The sequence below is a fragment of the Lepidochelys kempii genome, chromosome 1 (assembly GCF_965140265.1).
Source record: "Lepidochelys kempii isolate rLepKem1 chromosome 1, rLepKem1.hap2, whole genome shotgun sequence".
NCBI lineage: Eukaryota > Metazoa > Chordata > Testudines > Cheloniidae > Lepidochelys > Lepidochelys kempii.
Window position 1 is genome coordinate 242,927,863 of NC_133256.1, and position 20,559 is coordinate 242,948,421.

The 20,559-nt window shown below is 41.4% G+C and overlaps 1 protein-coding gene across 3 annotated transcripts in view; it reads right to left on the reverse strand.

Moving 5' to 3' along the window:
- IPO8 (importin 8) overlaps positions 1–20,559 on the reverse strand; it is a 68,637-nt gene that overhangs the window by 31,504 nt on the left and 16,574 nt on the right. For all 3 annotated transcript variants that reach the window (XM_073321276.1, XM_073321291.1, XM_073321284.1), the window contains 6 exons: positions 19,241–19,397; positions 11,492–11,581; positions 8,943–9,037; positions 6,519–6,603; positions 3,993–4,127; positions 1,707–1,806 (listed from right to left, as the gene is read on the reverse strand). In XM_073321276.1, coding sequence (XP_073177377.1) covers positions 1,707–1,806; positions 3,993–4,127; positions 6,519–6,603; positions 8,943–9,037; positions 11,492–11,581; positions 19,241–19,397 — 662 coding nt within the window. The remainder of the gene's footprint in view (positions 1–1,706; positions 1,807–3,992; positions 4,128–6,518; positions 6,604–8,942; positions 9,038–11,491; positions 11,582–19,240; positions 19,398–20,559) is intronic.

Below are 20,559 nucleotides of genomic sequence, written 5' to 3' on the forward strand. Positions count from 1 at the left end.
AGCTTTGGATGGATGTCACAGAACCAGGGTGACAAAAGAACATTACATTTATTCATGGTCTTCTTCATCCTATGGACTCTGATAACTTGAGTGTCGGTCACCTTTGACCAGTGTTTATTTTGTCAACTACCTTCCCAATATACCAAATACCAATCACTCTCTTTTTGAGAGATTTATTTTTTCTGTGGTATCTAAGATATCACAGCGTAGTAAATGGTGGCAAAATTTTTAATGGTGGCATTTACAGTAGCAGCACCAATATACTGCAGTGCCATGTGTATGTCGGTGAAGTCCATTGTGGTTTCATGTCACTAAAAATAAAAAGTGACAGACCTTATGAAAAACTTCATTAAATCTAAACGTATTTGAATTTAGGGTACTCTTGAATCTATGGCTGTACCAAAGAACTAAAAAAGCTGATTTTTTTTACGTCCTTGCTTGTAACTAATCCTCCTTGAAACACATTGCAAGTGTATTATATACCTTATAAAATTCTTCTATTTTGCAAAATATTGCTACATGAATTTGAAGTGTTCCCTTCAATTTTTGCAGCATCAGATAACAGATGGGATAATGAACGAGGTCTAGAAATAAGAAGGCAATTTCTATTTTTCCTGGTATCTCCCAAGTCAGCACAGACGCAGAATATTAAATATACTGTTAGAACTGAATTTCACACCCTGAGTATTTCTCCCTAAACTTCATTCTTTTTTCCTTTTACAAATGAAAAAGGCAAAATCTAAGTGCCTCAGCTATATAAGAAAAAAATAAGAACTAAATGCTTGTCCATTGGATTGGATTCAGAATTGGATTCAGATGCTCACGTGTTGGCTACATCTTTGCCCCCTGAATATTAATATCTTATGATGCCTTATTGTTCTACAGTACCTCTTTCTAGGTTTTATTTTCTACTATTCCAAGAAAATCTAAATGACACTTTTTTATATAAAATGCTAGCTAAAAGTTAACCAGTTTTGGTATTTTTAAATCTTAATTCCCTCTCTGATGCTTAGTTCTAGAGACTTTTCCAGCAGGATTTCCTATACTATTACAAAAAAACCCAAAAAAACCTATTCTCCAGTAGGACTACTCCTGAAAGGGGAATAAGGGACTCATAATATGGCCCCATGCAATCTACACTTTAACTCCTACATTTGTCTTTTGAAAGAATGCCTATTTCTCATTATTTCAAAAATTTTAATAAAAATAAGTGGCACTCAAAATGTACTCCAACCCTGTTGAAGGTGGGTATGTCAAGCCCCCTTTGGTCAACTAGCGTTGCACTGCTTTACAATAGGGTCTCATGTCTAAGCACAACAGTGATTCAATACAGGGCCTTAAAGGTGTGTTTAAGTGAGAAAAATGGGGGAATCTAAGAAAACATGCATCAGGTACCCAAGCAGCAAGGGGAGGAAGGGCAAGAATAAAGTGACCAGTCAAGCTTGTTCTGAAGTGGGTAAGCAACCTTTCTAGAGCCGATCTTATAAATATAGCACATTATTTAAATGGACAAAACTAGCTTATTCCCACTTACATTTACAGAGTAGGCTTTAAAGAACAATTCATCTCACTTTTAGAGTCTCCCTTGAACTCTGGTGAAGATACAACTACAGTGGCATAGTGGCAAATACAGTTTTGTAATCTAGGGATCTATAACGCACAATTACAGCAAAAACAGAGAGCAAACACTAAGCACAGACATTTACCAAATTTCATGCGAATGTACTCATATGGATCCTCTTGCCACAGCTCTTCATCCTCATCTTTATAACACATTAGGGAGAAAATCACTTCTTCAGATATACTCTAAGAGCAGAGAAATCAAATATGTTCAAGTGCACAGAACATATTTCAAGTACAGCTTCCCCCCTCTCAAAATGTTTACTACATTGTACCTTTTCGTACACAAGTAAAGTTCGTTTAACTAATCCTCTTAAATTATTTTTACTTACTGGGATAATCTTACAATACACATATTGCGTTTTTCAAAGGACTCAGAAGGCAGCAATAAGTTTTACTCCACCATACTCCAGTACAACACAAAGAATATACCACAGGGCACAATCTAATAAAAGCAGAACATATCATTCTGTGCAAGGATTTCAAAATGTGGTACTAAGATGAGAGTAGATCTTTTACTTTTCCCTCATCCTCCTAATACTCATGGGATTTATCTTCTGATAAAGTTAATTAAACATGGGGACTTTATGATACGGAGATGAAAATCATTTTCTTTATCTGTTCCCACATGTTCTAATGACAAAAGAAGTGGTTAAACAAGAGCTCATTCCCTCACAGTTCGTCTTCCCTTCCTTTATCTTACAGTGCAGACAATTTTAAATATCTATAGTTACAATGATAGAATTGTAAGACTGGGAGGGATCTTGAGAAGTCATCAAGCCTAACCCCATGCGCTGAGGCAGGAGCAAGTAAACCAGAGCATCCCTGAAAGGTGTTTATCTGACCTGTTCTTAAAAATCTCCAGTGATGAGGATTCCACAACCTCCCTTCAAAGCCTATTCCAGAGTTTAACTACTCTTATAGTAAGAAAGTTTTTTCTAATATCTAACCTAAATCTCCCTTGCTGTGGATTAAGTCCATTACTTCTTACCCTACTGTCACTGGGCATGAAGAACAATTACCACCATCCTTTTTATAACAGCCCTTAACATATTTGAAAAACAGTTCTCAGGCTCCCTCTCAGTCTTGTTTACTCAAGATTCAGCATACCCAGGTTTTTTAACCTTTCTTCCTAGTTCAGGCTTTTAAAATCTTTATCATTTTTGTTGCCTTTCTCTGGACTCCCTCCAATTTATTCCCATGTTTTCCTGAAGGGTGGTGCCTAAACCTGAACACAGTACTCCAGCTGAGGCCTCACCAGTGCCAGCTGGGACAATTAGCTCCCATGTCTTATGTACAACACTCCTGTTAATACGCCTCAGAAGGATACTAGCTTTTTTCACAGCTGCATCACATTGTGGGCTCATATTCAATTTGTGATCCACTATAATCTTCAGATCCTTTTCAGCAGTACTATCACCTAGCCAGATACTCCCCACTTTGTAGCTGTGCATTTGATATTTCCTTCCTAAGTGAAATACTTTGCACTAGTCTTCATTTGAATTTCATCCTGTTGATTTCAGATCAATTCTCAAATTTGTCTAGATCCTTTTGAATTCTAATCTTGTCCTCCAATGTGCTTGCAACTCCTCCCAGCTTGGTGTCATATGCAAATCTGATAAGCATGCTTTCCATTCTGTTATCCAAGTCATTAATGAAAACATTGATTAATACTGTACTGACCCCTGCTAGGGTGTGTCTAATGGCACCCCACTAGACACACCCTCCCAATTTGACTGAGAACCATTGATAACTACACTCTGAGTATGGTCTTTCAGCCAGTTGTGCACCCACTTACAGTAATTTCATCTAGACTCCATTTCCCCAGTTTGCTTATGAGAATGTCATGTGGGACTGTGTAGAAAGCCTTACTAAAATCAAGATATATCATTTCTACAGCTTCCCCCCATCCACTAGGTCAGTAACCCTGTCAAAAAAGGAAATTAGGTTAGTTTGGCATGATTTGACCTTGATAAATCCATGCTGGCTATTCCTGATAACCCTATCATTCTCCAGGTGCTTACAAATGGATTGTTTAATAATTTGTTCCAGTATCTTTGCAGGAATCATACCCAAAGGCAAAAGACTGAGTAATCAAAAACATAAGATTATGACTTCATTGCAGGATCAAGCAAAGTAAAAAGCTGTTCTTGGACGTAAAAAGCTCTTATTCAAATGCAAATATCTGCAATAAAGGCAAAAGGTAAACAGAACAATAAAGTAACAGACAAGCACATCTCAGTGCAAACTATTTTTCCAGATTGACTGCAGTGAGAGAGATTCTCCAAGCCCCTTCATAACAGCAGAAGTCTCAACCTCAGCTCATGGCAATAGCGTTATTTAAATGTTTATGACTGTGTTTTCACACTGACCTGTATGTGTGGCTTCATCTGCTTCCAAGTTACAGAATGACTGACCCCTTGGTTCAGATAGTTTAAGATTTGCTGAAGCACACGAGGAGCAATATATTCTTTTTGCCTGTACTGGTCTAAGATTTTTAAGAGAACCTAAGGGAATAGTAAATTTATTTTTTTAATGAAGCATGAAGATTTTAAACACACAATTTAATCTTTTATAGTGAAGACATTTTGACAGGTCAATTTAATTTTAAGTAGAAGCTCACGTATTAATCATTTCTATAATGCCTTTTATCCAAACATCAGTAATAATTTAAACATTGAAGTTCTGAGACTACAAACCTTTATTACCAGGAATTCTCCCACAACAGAATTACTAACAGTAGTAAGAGTCAACACATGCATAAGTGTTTGCAGGATTGGGGCCTATATAAGCCTGGGCACTCAGTGGAGTAAGTTATATCTTCATTTCTACAGATGGGGGAAAAGTAAGGCACAGATGTTAAGGGCTATATGTCCAAACTTTGGTAGATAATGGTAGGACCTAAATCTATAAATAGGATTTAGGTGACTAAAATTTAGGTGCCAAATTTTGAGGAATCCAAATTTAAAAACTGAGCTCTAAGTGACTTTACTAAGGTTGCAACAAGTTTATGACAAAGCTGGGAAGAGGGGAAGGAGTCCTAACAACTGCCTGCTATAACTACTAGATCACATTCATTCTCTTTGATTAGAACAGCAATCCACTGCAACAATTGGGACCTTTCATTCTACAGTATTCCTCTATAAATAGAAGGTTTCTGTGTATATAGCAAGTAAGAAAATATTTACAGTAGGTCACTAATAATGACAGGAGACCTATTATGAGTTAACAACGATAGAGAACTGGTAAGTACACGAACCACAAAATATTCTCTGGTCATTTATTTTCAAAAGGGCAGTTCTGTTTCATAAAAATTATTCATAGTAGAGTAGTAAACACACTGTAGCATATTTTGTGAACCTATACCTTTCTCTTGCGCTCCCTGGGAGTTGGGTCTTATATTTGTCTTCTCTACTACATGCTCCTTGGGGCAGGAACTGTCTGTATCTCATACAGTCACTAACACAATGTTAGCACTTAACAAGCAATAAATATATAATGAATACTTAGCAATATGGTTTCACTACAGCACTCAATACATATGAGAAGCGTGGTGAATCATGAACTTAAAAGCTAGAAATGGAAAAGACCTATGTAGATCAACTAGTCCATTTGCCTTAAAAGGCAAATTGTTCCCTAAGGTACACTTCCTAGTCTTTTAGAGAGTCTAAGTTTTAAGTATTTCAAGTGACGGGACAGTTTTTCTTTCAGTTTCATCCATTACTTCTAATTGTATCACTTGTACCTCCAAAATAATTTATCTCCTTTGATGTGTAGCTCTTTCAAATTTACATAGAATTATCATGTCCTCTCTCTCCTGGGCTTTTTAGCCAAGCTTACACGTATTTAATCTTGACCTTTTTTGTGCACAGAAAGGCAATTATGTTTCACAGAGATTTCAATATTTGGTTTCATTATGATTTAGACCAAAGCTTTTGACGTTCTCTACAAAAGGGAAGGCAGCCCAGGTTCTGGGGCAGTCTGCCTGGCAGGCAGCACCAGAGATGCGAACCCTGGAAGACCAGATTGCTGAGGAGCTCTGATCTGGGGCTCCCAGGCTCTGAATTCCCTGCACTCTTGCCTGGTGGGCCAAAGGTGAGCTGGGAGTCTGGAAGCCTTGACTGAGCTGGGAGCCAGGGAGTTTGGGAGTCGTAGCTCTCAGGGCTTCCACCTCCTCTGCAGTCCTCCTAGCAAGCTGTGAAGGAGCCAGGAGCCTGAAAGCCCTAGCTGAGCTGGTTGCTCCGCTCCTTGTCAGCTCTTCAGGCAGGCTGGAAAAGAGCTGGGAGCCCAGAACCCTCAGCTGTAGAGCTGACAGTACAACAGGGAGAGTGACAGTTTCAAAATCTTTATGTTTTCCATTGCAACTTTGTCAAAAATCAAACCATCAAACCTTCCTGCATTCTCCAATGGAAAATCATTCCATCTGAGTATTTCTGATCAGCTCCTAACTCTCTCCAATCTACCTATGTCTTCCTGGTAATGACACATCCAGAACAGATTTCAGTATTCCAGGGTTAGTTGCAGCAGAACCACGTAGGAAGCGTGACCTAGAAATAAGACCTTCTTTGCTGTGATGCCTCTGTGTAACCAGCCCAAATTGCATCAGTCTTTTTACTAGCATTTCCTGCCTATCACCCTTACATTTTTTGCTGCATTGCAGATTTTTGGATGTCTCCCTCCTTTTGCATCACTGCAATTTGGATTATTTTCCCCAAGATGGAAATATCATTACTAACAAGAGTTCCAAGCCATTTCTCCGTGATTACAATGTGTATTGGACCAGTTTTTTGTGGTTTCTTTAAAGGGTCCTATGTCTTATATGAAGATGCTACAGGAAGATAACAGGGTTGTTCTACAGAAAGTTATCCTAATTCAGAAACAAGAAACAACATCCTTACCTGTTGGATTCCCACAGCGTAGGTTTTTAAGAAGAACTCTGAAAATTCAAAATATTCTTTTGTTACATTTCCAGGACTTCCATACCTTTAAACAAAAAAAGGAAACAGGTATTTACACTTTTGAAGCAAAGAAGTTTTCTGTTTACCAAGACAATATAGTCCTTGATTAAGCTTGCAAACATACAAAAGCCATTGAAGCAGAACTCCTCTTTCACCAGAGATATATACATTGAATAATCTCTTTCCACAAACATCATTCTAGGCCATTATATCCCACACAATGATCCATTTCCCCTTCTTTCTTACCTATGCACAAAGCACAATGTTGTAGCCAATAACTAAAGTTGCATTTTTGTCACAGGATATATGAATTCTATAGAATCATAGAATATCAGGGTTGGAAGGGACCTCAGGAGGTCATCTAGTCCAACCCCCTGCTCAAAGCAGGGCCAATCCCCAATTTTTGCCCCAGATCCCTAAATGGCCCCCTCAAGGATTGAACTCACAACCCTGGGTTTAGCAGGCCAACGCTCAAACCACTGTGCTATCCCTCCCCCCTAAACCCATAGTTTTGGTTTTTTTAAAAAATATTCCTGTGTTGATATTTCAGAATTTAAACATGGGCAGGCAGACGCAGTGATGAAAAGTTGAATGAATTTTACTGGAAGCACTGAGAACTAGCAAGTGAAACCGGACTGTAATGACGCCTCGGACAGCAGGAACTCACATTAGAGCTACTGGTTTGTCACATGGTAGCAGATCCTCATTCAGGATCGGATCAATAGGCATTACAACATCAGTTTGATCAGTTATATTGTTTTTAACAGTTTTATTGGAAAAGCATATTTTGCTTAAAATAATGCAACCTGAGTTTTTAAAATTAAAAACAATAAATGTGTGATGTTTGCCTTTCTCCATAATCAGAGCATCATTTTGATTTCCTGTAACAAACTAATAGCTTTATTTATGAAAGATAATGGTGGCAAAGCACTAGCTTGCACCACCTTCAAAGCATTCTCAGCCCCTGCCAGCCCAAGGTTCCTCAAAAAGGTCACTGCACCCTTAACTAAGGAGGGTAACAATAGTGTTATGCTTACAGACTGTCAGATGAAACACTCAAATGGAAATAGATGTTTAAAATAATAGCATGCAGATAAATATGTTTGTTCATTCCCCACAGAGGAAAAACAAGAGCCATCACATGTATAAAATGTATTCTATTTTAAATGTTTAGTTGATGTGAAAAGTTTCTAAACTGCTCTAATATTCATTATTGCAACTGTAATCCTAATCAGAGAAGGATGGTGGACAGGGATAGGAAGTGTTAGGCTTCCACAAAAAACTGTAATTCAGAGTTTCTAGATTCTAAATATTTGTTTTTAAATTTAAGATACATACATATATTTCCAACCTTAACCCAATCTGCATTTTGTTTCTTTGGAGATATCTTTCAGGATTCAACAGAACTAATCTTAATTTTGGTAAACATTAGTCACTACGTTACCCAGAACAGATGGTTTAACTATTAAGGAATCAGTTTTGAACATCCTAACTCCCTAGAACTAAAGGTTCAAATCCCAGCAGGGTCAGTTTAGCCCTTCATCTTTCCAAATCAAAATTGAGGGGCAGGTAAATTATTGTCACTCAGTCTTTTGGATGAAACCTTATATTAGAGGTAATGTCTGATCTACTAGACAAAGATGCCATGGCATCTTTTGGAAATATATTTCCCCTGGAGTCCTTTGCCAGAGATTTTCCTTTCTTCCCCGCTGTTCCATGAAAAGTTATATGCAATAGACTGTAAAGAGTTTGAGAATCTTCAGGGTTAAAGACACTAATATCTACATACATATATATCTAGGAATCTCTTTTTTCAAATCTAAATCAGCCTAAAAATGTCTCAAAGTAGTAAAAAAATCTGCAAGTTATATGCTGAATATGAAGAAAAACGTCTGAAATAAAACCTTGGTCATCACTCCACCAGGCAAAGGACAAGACAAAAAATTATTCTGAAAAGTTCCCAGGACGAGCAGACAAGAAATCAAAATAAATCATTTATGCTTCTACAGTGTTTTTCATCCAAGCATTTCCCAAACAATTAAGCTTGCAATGCCCCTGTGAGGTAGTTAAGCATTAGCTCAGTTTCACAGATGGGCATACTGAGACACAGAGAAATTCCATTATTTGCCACATATAATGTGAGTGACAGAGTTAAGATCAAAATCCAGAAATAGGAATCCCAGTCCCCGGCTTTTACCACTCGTATATTATCTCTCAGAATACCTGCACATACATACATCATAAATATATCATGCCCGTGCAGTATGAATATAGGATATACAGTCTGCATAACAATATCTATAAAAGATAGCTAAGTAAAAATTAACATTTTTATGCCACTTTAGTTTTTAATCACTGTATTACCGTTCAAAAAGACGAGCTACGATATGCAATGCCCACTTCTTACATTTCCACCACACCAGCTCTGGCCTATCATCTTCATCAATCTGTAATGTCTCCTACAAATCAATCAATCAATCAGCCAAAGTATACAAAAATTAAATTAAAAAAAACCCCACTTACTGAGTGAATTAATACAAATTCAGATACAAACATTAACATTTTATTTTATTAATAGTGATAATATTAGCTACCAGAATAAAATACGATAGGATTTTTTTCTTTTGATGTGATCCTCCAAAGGTACTATTATGTTGAAAATGACCCATCTAAAAAGCTGTATTTACTGTATTTATGTTTGCACTCTCATATTAAATACAATATAAAATAATCACGTGTATATACATATACCATACATTCATACGAAAGATGTTAGGAGAATAAGATTGTGAAGGGAAGCACTCAAAAACTAGGACATGCCACAGTTAAGGTTGCACAATCACCCCTGTGCATCCCTTTGCATATGCATTGAAATACAATCTAATTACGGAACTATTTATCACTGTTGGGCTCAGGTTACTGTTATGTATATATGTATACTGACTACATGGCAGAATTTTGCAGAAATTAACGTTGTGCGCGTAGAATTTCCTTTCCCCTGCAAAAATAGGCTGCAGTGCTGCTAGCTGCCACGAGGGCCACTGGACCGAGCAGAGCCGAGCTCGCACATAGAAGACACTGCTGGGGGGAGGGAAGGAGCTAGAGCAGTGGTTCTCAAACTTTTATTTTTGCAGACCACCTGAAAATTTCTGAGGGTCTCAGTGGACCACTTAATGATCTTTCCAAATGTTGTTTGTACCGTTAGCTAACTATAGTAAAGCGCTTTGGATAAAAGCTCTATTAAAAAAAAACCTCAATAATAATAAATGTTTTTTTGTTCTACAAATAAAAGCACATAACTCATATTTAATATCAGTAGTCTTACCTTTCTAATGCGATGGATGTGCCCTCTCTGTCCTGCCGCAACAGCCTCCTAGCTGGGGCTGGGAAGGAGGGGGGTCGCTCCCCTGCCACAGCAGCCACAGAGCTGAGGCTGGGAAGGAGAGTCATCTCTCCCCAGCAGCTGCAGCCCTGGAGCTGGGAAAGTGACCTCTTTCTCTGGCTGCCGCAGCCCTGCACGTCCCAAATTCCCCCCACCCCCTCTTCTCACCCCACTGCCCCCTCCCACCTACCCCCCACACCCCTCCCAAGGCCACCACCTCACCTTACATGTGCGTCTTCTCCAGGGTCCAGCCACCTAATTAGTGGAGCCACACTTGCACGGCTCCACTAATTAGGTGGGTGGCCCTTCATTCTCTCATGTGCAGCCGCCCAGGCATGCACCTTAGAGGGAACTATCCGCGGACAACCTGAATGGAGTTCACGGACTACTGGTGCTCCACAGACCACAGTTTGAGAACCACTGAGCTAGAGGGTTCCTGGCAGCTGCAGTTCTCAGCATGCCCTGAGTGGTATGCCCTTAGGCTCGGGGGGCAAGGGGGTTTGGATATTGGCTGGGGGAGGAAGAGGGCAGAGAAACAGGAACTGGGTTGTCATAGGGGTTTCTTTAACTCTCTACTCCTGGGGAAAATTTTGTGTGTGTCTGTATTGTATTGCTGACAGGTATTTTGAAATAAATTACCAAAATAATTTAAACTGGAGTGATTACGTAGTGTTATTTTGACAAATAAAATTTGCAGAATTTTAATTTTTTGGTGCAGAATGCCCCCAGGAGTAGACTGTAAACTATTGCTTCTATTCAGTCTCTTGGCAGGTTTCCAGCCTCAATCTCACAGATCTATGATTCTGCTTCCAGGACATGAGAGTCCAAACCCTCTGTGAGAATTTGTTTCCTCCCTAACGTGTCAAATTTAGTAACCCTTCCTAATTCCTTGCTCATATTTGCCTGAAACAGGCATCAGATAAAGTGTTTATTGGTGCTATTTTCCCCAAGGCTACTTAATCTCCATGAATGAGAATTTTGTACAGAAGGTATCTTTTCAGAACGGAGATTTACCATACCTAGTAACTCTGCTTCTCTGAACATATCTTGGAAAACTGACTCTTACCCACCCATCTTCTTTCAGAGTTTGAGGGTTTAAATTATGTGGGTTCATCCTGTTGATATTGTTCTTAAACCCGTTCCTTTGGAATTATTTATGTCTTTTATGAGGAAAAAGGATGGATGGCAGGAACAGATACAGATTGTGTGTTTACATTATATGTTCATGGAGTGGACATTACATATCTATATGTTCGTGGTGAGCTTTTCCTTCCTGTTTCTGAAACAAACTGGCTAAAACGTTTTGGAGTCTCTGAAGTATCCAAAATTGGAGTATATACTGTTCAGCTACCTCGAACAGTCAAAAATCTTAAGAGCATGACTTGTATCAGAGACACTAGTCCTAAGAGTGAGATTCCTGCCTGGATGATATCTTTAGAGATGAGTTCAATAACCTCTCCACATGGACCATCCCCATTTTCCCACCCTAAAGAAATCAATGTCAGTCTTTCTCCAGTGAAGTAAACCTTACAGCAGGCACATTTCTATCGATGATAGTACGGAAAATCTCCATCCACTGAGTCATGGTCTGGTTATTCACCAACTGGAGTGGCAACGCATACTGAAACAGGGGAAGAAGAAAAATTAAAGATAAATCAAGTTAATTTTCTTCAAAGGAACATAAAGCATTTCTACATTATTTACACCTCTCTTGGAAACTGTAGCTTCTCTTTAAACAAGTTTTATTTATTATAGTGCAAAATTGCAAATTTACACCTCTAAAGCTGACTGTGAAAAATTTTAAGGGAAAACATATCAAGCCAACAAAACAGACTAATTAAAAGATAAGTGGTCAATCAAGCTGAAATACTGTTGATTCTAGAGAAGCAGTGAACAGAGTGAGAAATGTAAGATAAGCTGCCTAGCAATTAACATGCAGTATTTTCAATACATGGAAGACACCCTTCTTTCTCTCTGTGTTTTGTGTGAGCTAAAAGATGTAGTCAAGTGCCCCAAACAATATCTAAGACTGGCACATAGATGAGAGCAACTTGCAAGCTTCTTATGGCTCCATCCAGACAAAACTGGCGATGGGAAGCTGGAGAAAGCAGCTGGAGGAAATGGCAGGGATCATATTGGCTCTTTTATAGGACATTTGCGAGATAAGTGTGTTGTTAAGTGAGGCACTCGAGCTAGATCCTCCTTAGTAGATAAGCAAGGGGTTGAGGACAAGACATTCTCTGTGAGAGCTTCTTGTCTAGATGAGCTGTTAGTGCATGGCAAGGGGTGTAATTTTCCTCTTGCTAGCCTGCTGTACAATAACTGGCCACATGGAGCCTGCTGCCACGCAATAAATTCCCTAGTGCACTTTGAATGTTATCCTTGTTGAGCAAACTTGGGATCTACCAGGTTGTTTCAGTTAGCAGGAGAATTTGGTGATAGTCGGGTATTTCTTCTTTGATGCAGTTTTGTTTATTTATAAAGAACATACCAAGTCCTGTGTTTCTGAACACAAAAGAAATCAAACAGCAAGAAACAGCTTCTTTTGCTCACAGCACCAACAGCACTCTTTCTAGCTTACACCCTTGACCCAAAAACCTCTTCCCAAGTTTCTTCTATGGTCAGCCACCATGTTTTCAGCTGCTTCTTCAGTCTTTTCCTGTTTTTTTGTCTGTTCTGCCTTCCCACACAGGCACATACCCCTACCCAAAAAAATACTCAGGAAAAGTCCCTTCACGCACACAATCCAAAAATTTTGGGAAGGCTCTATTAGGCCTTGTTTTTGACATGGCCCCTTAACTGTCTCAGAACTATCTTAAGTGAAGGGCGTACTCACACATCAATTTCAATGTGGTTTTAACTCACGCCATAGCCAGGTTTCACCCAGCTTATAAAATACCCCCACGTCAGCATCGCCCATCATCCTGATGAGGCCTAAAATGGTGACACCCAATAATCCATCCCAAACAGAAAAGCACATTAGGGAAAATAATGGTTAGTAACCTGGTCCATAACTGTAGTTCTTCAAAACTAATTGCACACCTCCATTCCACTCTTCGTATCTGTGCACCCAGTAGTTTTTCCCTCAGTGGTGCCCATCTGGGTGGCTTGAGCGCTCTCTGCTGTGCACATCACTACATGCAGGTATAAAAGGGCAGAGCAGCTCCCTTGGCCCCTCAGTTCCTTCTTGACAGAACTCTGATTCCAAGAGGTAGGAAGGTGGGTCATGGAATAAATATGTGCAACACATCTCAAAGAACAGCAGTTATGAAACAGATTAGTAACCGTTTACTCTTCGCTGAGGGATTGCCACATGCGTTCCACTTTTGGTGACTCACAAGCCATGAAAGAGGAGGGGGGAAGCACAGTTTATCTTAATAAATACTGGAGGACAGCCCATCCAACTCTAGCATCATCTCTTAAGGCCTGCTTGATGGCATAATGGGAAGCAAACATGTGAAACGAGGACCAGGTTGGTTGCTGCTCTACCAATGTCCAAAATGAGAACATTTGCCAGAAAAACTGCCAAGGCCACTTGCAATCTTGTCAAATGAGCTGTGATCCTATTTGGCGGGGTGATATTAGCCAGATCTTAGCGCATGTTGTTACATAAGGCTATCCTAGAAGAAATTATTTGAGTAGAGATTGGTTGACCTTTCATTTTGTCCATTATCGCCATGATCAGTTGAGAGGATAGATCTATCCAGGTAGAACGTCAGCACTCTTTGTATGTCTAGAGTGTGAAAATGTTCCTCTGCCAGTGTGGTTTTGGGAAGAAAGCTAAGAAAACTGGCTGGCTGACATGGAACATGGACACCATCTTTGGGACAAATCTCTGATAGTAAACCCTGTCCTTAAAGAAGATTGTACAGGGAGGCCCAGACATTAGCGCACACACAGCTCTCCTACCCTTCTTGCACAGGTGATGGCTACCAAAAATGCCATCTTCATTCATAGATGTAGTAGACAGCAAGCAGCCAAAGGCTCAAACAGAGGACGCATAAACCTTGATAACATTAAGTTCAGGTCCCATGGGAGAAACAGGACTGTGCACCTAAGGTACAACTTGTCGAGGCCTTTCAGAAACCTCACTGATGTCAGAAAAAAAACCAACCCAGACCATTATCCATCTTAGGTTGGAACACAGAAATAGCTGCTAGGTGTGCCTTGATCAAACTAACAGCCAGCCATTGGTATTTCAGATACAATAGGTATTCTAGAACATGCTGGATGGAGGAACAGGAAGATGAAATCCTAAAATGGAAAAACATTTCCACTTAGAAAGTTAAGTAGCCCCAGTAGATAGCTTTTAACTGTTTAGCTGGGCATCCTGCACCTTTTCTGAACAAGACTCTTCTCTATCATCTAACCATGGAGCATCCATGGGGTTAAATGAAGAGCTTGTAGATTCAGGTGGAGCAGTCCACCATGGTCTTGGGAAATTAGTTCCAAGTCCAACGGAAATCAGAGGCTTCACTGACAGATCCAAGAGAGCAGAGAATCGGTGTTGGCAGGCCCACGCTGGGGCTATGAGTATGACTCCGGCCTGGTCCCGCCTTATCTTCAGCAATACCGTGTGAATAACCAGTACTGGCAGGAAAGAACAGAGTAACCTGCTTAACCAAGGAAGCAAGAACATATCTGTCAGGAAACCCTGGCTGTGACTTTGCAGGGAACAGAATTGCTGACATTTTCTCTTAGCTCTCGTGGCAAACTGGTCCATTTGGGGAGATCCCCACCACCTGAAGATATGTCTCAGCAAATCCAGGTGAAGATCCAATCATGGTGAGTAGTAAATGATATGCTGAGGTGCTCTGCAAGATTGTTCTGCACCCCAGAAGGTACGATGCTTTGAGGTCTACCAAGTTGACAATGCAGAACTCCCAAAGTGAAGCTGCCTCTTGGCAGAGCGAGAAAGAATAGGATTCTCCCTGCCTATTGAGGTAAAACATTGAAGCTGTGTTGTCTGGGAGAACTAATAGACCCTTCCCCTTGACCTGCGGAACTAAAACCTAACATGCTAGCCTGATATAAATGTCAGAGAACTGAAAGCTATGTAAAGACAGGTCTCCTGAAGACCATAGTCCCTGAGCACCAAGATGGGTCCCCCAGCAGATGCAAATGCATCTGTCACTAACATGAGGGTCAGTTGAGCGTGAGTAAGAGGACAACACTGCATACATTGTCCAGACTTGTCCACCAATCTAGGGAGGCAAGAACCTGAGAGGGCACCCTTGCTACTGAATTTAAAGGAAAATAGTTTCAGTGAGTAAACTGACTCCAGCCAACACCAAAGAATTCTTAGGCCCAGTCTGCCGTATTGGACCACATATGTGCACAAGGCCATATGCCCCAGGAGCCTCAAAAAGTTTTGTACTGTTATGACTGAGTGAGACTTGAGCTCCATAACAATGGCCCAAGTTGTCTGAAACATACAGTCTGGAAAGGAAAGCTCTGGCTTAAGATGAGTCCAGCACTGTCCTTTATAAACTATATCCTCTGGACTGGGAAGAAGAGAGATTTCTCTGCATTGACTAACAGACCCAGTGCACCGAAAATTGACTGGATTAGAGATACACCGAACATCATCTGAATCCTGGATCAGCCTCTCACCAGCCAATCATTCAAGCAGGGATAATCTCACATTCCTGATCTTCTGAGGAATGCAGCCACACCTGCCAACACCTCTGTAAAAACACTGGGAGCTGCTAAGGTGGGTGTGGCAATATCTTTTATTGGACCATATTCTGTTGGTGAGAGAGAAAAGCTTTTTGAGAGTTTACACAGAGTTCTTCAGGTCAGGGAGCTGCTGATAGACCAAACAATTGTACAGTGAACTGGCAATGATTCTGATTTACCAGAAATCTGAGATATTTTCTGTAAGCGTGATCGATCACCATATGGAAGTAGGCATCTTTCAGCTTGAGGGCGGCATACCGGTCCCTATATCTCCAGGGAGGGGATAACTGAAGCTAGGGTGACCATGCAAAATTATTTTTTTTAAATACTTGTTAAGAAGACAAGTCCAAGATCGGTCTGAGACAAACACACCCCCCCTCTGCTTTTGGGATTAAGAAATAACAGGAATAAACACCGTCCGTCCCTCTGAGACTTTGTGGAACCTCTTCTGTGGCACACATCTGAAGGGGAGCTTGAACTTCCTGCAGGATGAGATGCTTGTGAGAGAGGTCCCTGAAAAGGGAGGGAGGGGTGAAAACAAATTGGAAGGTATATCCCACTTCCACAGTGCTCAAGACCAACTGGTCTGAAGTAATTTAGAACCAAGCACTGAGGAAGTAGCAGAAAATTTGCAAAACTAGGTAAAACAGGATCTGGAATCACGGAGACCAGCATGATGATCTCGACTGAGCCACCAGCATGTCTACTTAACACTCTCTGGGTGTCTAGAAGGGCTAGGGGTTGATGCAGAAGCTGAGAGGCAGGACTAAGCCTAAAAACCCTGCTCTTCTTCTTCAACAGGTCCTTACGAGGAGCCAGAGCTGTACACCAGCATGACTGCTGAGGCTGATAGAGCTTTCTTGCTGGGGCAGGTGTATACAAAACACAAGATTTCAAAGTTGCCCTTGAGTCATGAAACTTGCTATCTGTTTGCTCCAAGAACAGCAAAGGACCTTTGAAGGGAAAATCCAGGACAGTTTGCTGGACTTCATGGGGTAAACTGGAAGACCACAGCCAACAGCACCTTCTCACAGAAACTGCAGATTCCATGAACCTAGCAGCCAAGTCTGCAGAACCTAACCTGCCCGGAAGCAAAGTCCTCGCCACTGACCTGCCCTCAGACATGATGAGGAGAACTGCTGCCTAGCATTCTCAGGCAGCGGGTCCTTACATTTAGCCACAGAACCGCACAAGCTACAATTAAAACATCCCACCAGAGCCTGTTGGTTGGCAATTCTAAGCTGCAACCCCCTTCCCCCCCCCAGTCATATATCATTTTCTACCACATAAATCCAGCTTCTTTACATCTTTGAATTCAGGGGTGGCAACTTGAGGACCCTGGCATTCTGGATTAGTGGCTGCAACTACTAGCAACCCTAGAGAAGTATGGGAGTACAGGCAATCAAATCCCTAGGAGGACACATAATATTTGCGCTCCACATGCTTTCATGTGGGAGGCAACGAAGATGAGGGTCTGCCGCAGTGACTTTTTAGGCTCCAAAATAGCCTAATTGATTGGCAAAACCACTTGAGATAAACTTATTATAGATAAAATGAGGCAATGAGGGGCTCCCTGAACTCCTTGACCTGAATGTCCAGGTCCGAAGCCACCATCTATAGTAACTCCTGATACACCTTCAGGAGGGGATGATGTTGTCCCAGAGGAAATTCCTCATTTGGAGAGGATGAAGTCAACTCAGGATTCAGCTGAATCTCTTCTGCTGGCTGCTCAGTATCAGGCCCAGTACTGGACACATGAGCAGGTTCAACACAGTGCAATGAGTCGCCTCACTTGGATCAAGATAGGAAGGGTGTGGGGATGACCTGAAGGCTAGAGGAGACCCCCAAGGGTTCCAAGAAGGCAGCTGATAAGGGACTGGGCCCCATGGGCCTCCTGGCCACATTACCGGAGCAAGCCCTGAGGCAGGATCCCAAAGGTATCTTGGGTGGTGGTAGGGTCTAGGAGTGGAACGGCAAGTCTTGCCCCAAGGCTGAGAGACGTATAATTCTGCTTCAGAGTCTGAAGAAGAGAATTCTCCATCAAACCAACCATGGAAGGGCTGTCCATCGGTATGGGGGAACGGTGCAGAGATCCTGACTGCTGAAGAAATGCCGTCATTGCCAGCTTCCCCGTCGACAGTACCGACAGGTAGGCTGATTTGTAAATTGAAGAGTGGTGCGGTACTGAAAGCTGCACGACAGGAGTCAGTTCTGGGAATCTTATGGCACTGGGACAGCTATTTCCTGTATCACTGGAGACACCAGTACAGATAGACTTAGGTGTTTTGCTGCGGCAAACCCCTCTGGCATAGCCAGTACCAAGATCATCTCTGACCGATGCAATGCCACTGAAGTCAAGGGTACCGTTTGTGATTCGACTCGGAGCCTGTACTGGCACCGGAGTCAACAGTGCCATTATTGCCACATACTTGGAGGAGGAGTACTTTTAACTGGAATGCACTCTACTCGACTTCTTTTGTTCCTCCTTAGCTGGATTGGAGGGTAGAGATCTTCCTCGATTTGAAGCCCCTTTGGAAGGTTTATATCTCTGCCTGAGCACCAGAGAAGGAGACCAGCACCGGGATTTGGACAGTCATGAAGGCACACTTCTGACTGAAGCTGCAGCACTCGTTATCAACTCAGACTGGGATAGCTACGACGGTGATCTCAGTGCCTCTTCCACTAGCAGGAACTTCAGCCTAGCTTCCCTGTCCTCCTTTGTCCTAGGCTTAAAGTCCCCAAAAAATTGGCTCTGGTCTTTTTAAGTGAGTCTTGCCCAGGCATCTAAAACGTGAGTCGTGCAGATCACTCACGGCAAGGATTTTGTGCAGGAAGCACAGGCCTTGAAGTCTGGTGCCGGGGGCATACTCCAGCACCGGCCACAGCACTCCAAACGGGAAACAGCAACAGAATTTTTTTTAAAACTATTAAAAATTCCAAAACTATTTACAACTAAACATAAGACTATCTACACAAAGGCTGACAAATGTTGCCGGAGCAGTTCCAATGACTGTCATGGGTAGTAAGAAGAACTGAGTGGGGAAGAGGGTGGCTCTGCCCTTTATAACTGCATGATGTCGTGCAACAGCAGAGGACGCTCAAGCCACCCGGACAGGTACTGCTGAGGGAAAAGTTTCCGATGCCCATATTCTGGGCACACAGACACCACCAGTAGAATGGACATGTGCAACACATCTCGAAAAAGAATTTAGAACACGGCAGCAGGGTCCACATAGCCAGTTAGCATGTGGTAGGCTCGTGCAAGGTAGATTTACACCCCAGTTTGCTGTGCACTAACTGTTTGTCTAGACAAGCCCTGTGACTTGCTCCTTCTTCTTAGTCCACAATGGCTTCAATCTATTAACTTTTAGGGCATATTGCAAAGACTGTATGTGCTAAGGCTTTTTGGAACCCTATGAGTGTGGTGGAATAGCATTTTGAGGTAAGTGCAACACATTTTGTTGTTCTGAATTGCTAGCTGGTTAATTATATACATGTACAGAATCAGCAGTATCTTATGACGCTGGCTTTGTGCGCGTAAGTGGGCTGTTGTCCCCAGCAATCTACAATTTTACATTGCTCTCGGTGCACAGAAACCTACCTGCACAAGTGCATAGAAGATTTTTAAGATCTGTTTCTGAAGAAGTACAGAGTAATGGGAGTTATCAGGAAGAAGCTGGATCATCTGCTGCTGAATCCGAGGCAGGAATATTTGCATTGCTGCTATGAGCGGATCTCGCTCCTCTGCTTTCTTGTACCTGCAAAAGAGGACAAACATAGATGTCTCAGGTCTGAGTGTTCCCAGATCTAATGCCTACTCCTTCCCCACAATCAAATTATTCTACCTTCTTTAGAAAAAAAAAACAACACAAAAAAACCCCCTGACATTCATGAGTGTAGTGTTTATTCATTTCTCTCCTCCTCCAGCCTTCATCTGACAGCCTACACAATGCATGCTACCCTTCTACCAACAGACGGAAAAATGTCAAAACAAAGGTTAAGTAAACATTAGTCCTGCCCATAGTGGCATTAATCTTACTTAGACTGTAAGCTCCTTGGGGCAGGGACCACCTCTGTGTTCTGTGTTTGTACAGCAACTAGCATAATGGAGTCCTGGGTTATGACTAGGGTTTCTAGGTGCTACAGTAATGCAAATAATACATAATATTTTCCTTGCGAATAGACTGTAAGCTTCTTGGAGCAGGGACTATGACTTTTTATACGTTCCTGTAGTACTGAGCTCACTGCTGGTGTTCAGTAAATAAGTGAACAGCCTTCAACAGATAGTGAAAGCTCTTTTGGTTGGCTATGCTTTTGGGTTCTTTTTAACATTCATATGTTTGTGTTTTTATAAATATAAATAACTGGTCAAAGAATTTTATAACGAATGGGACTAATTTGCAGTGATGCCACATGCTTGTGGCTCCAGCTGATGTCAGAGGAAGTAGAGAGTGTTTGGCACCTCTGAAAATCAGGCCCAGGGTATACATAGTATTGGATAACAATACAACAAAGCAGATACCATATTCACAATCCAGCATTTTCTTTTGAAGCACACCTAGAAAATAAGTTGTATCCTGTTATCCAGTAAATTATAGCTGTTTCTCCAAATGTCTACAAACGGCATTACAATAACTAAGGGCCATCAGATGGCTCTACTCCTTCACAAAGAAAAAGTACTTTAGCCTTCAATGTGGACTTCCACATTTTGGCAGTGGCCAAGAATTAATCAGTCTCTCAGTTCTTGGCAGTGGCCAGAAAGCCCTGTAAAGAAGCAGCAACTCTTGAGAAATTCTAAGTGTCACGGTGCATCTGTGCAAACTGCTATCTGTGTGGTTTACACAGCCAGGGCCCTGAATACAGTTAGAAAAGTTGGATGTCAAGGAAAACAGAGTGTAGCTTCAGTTTTAGACTTAACTT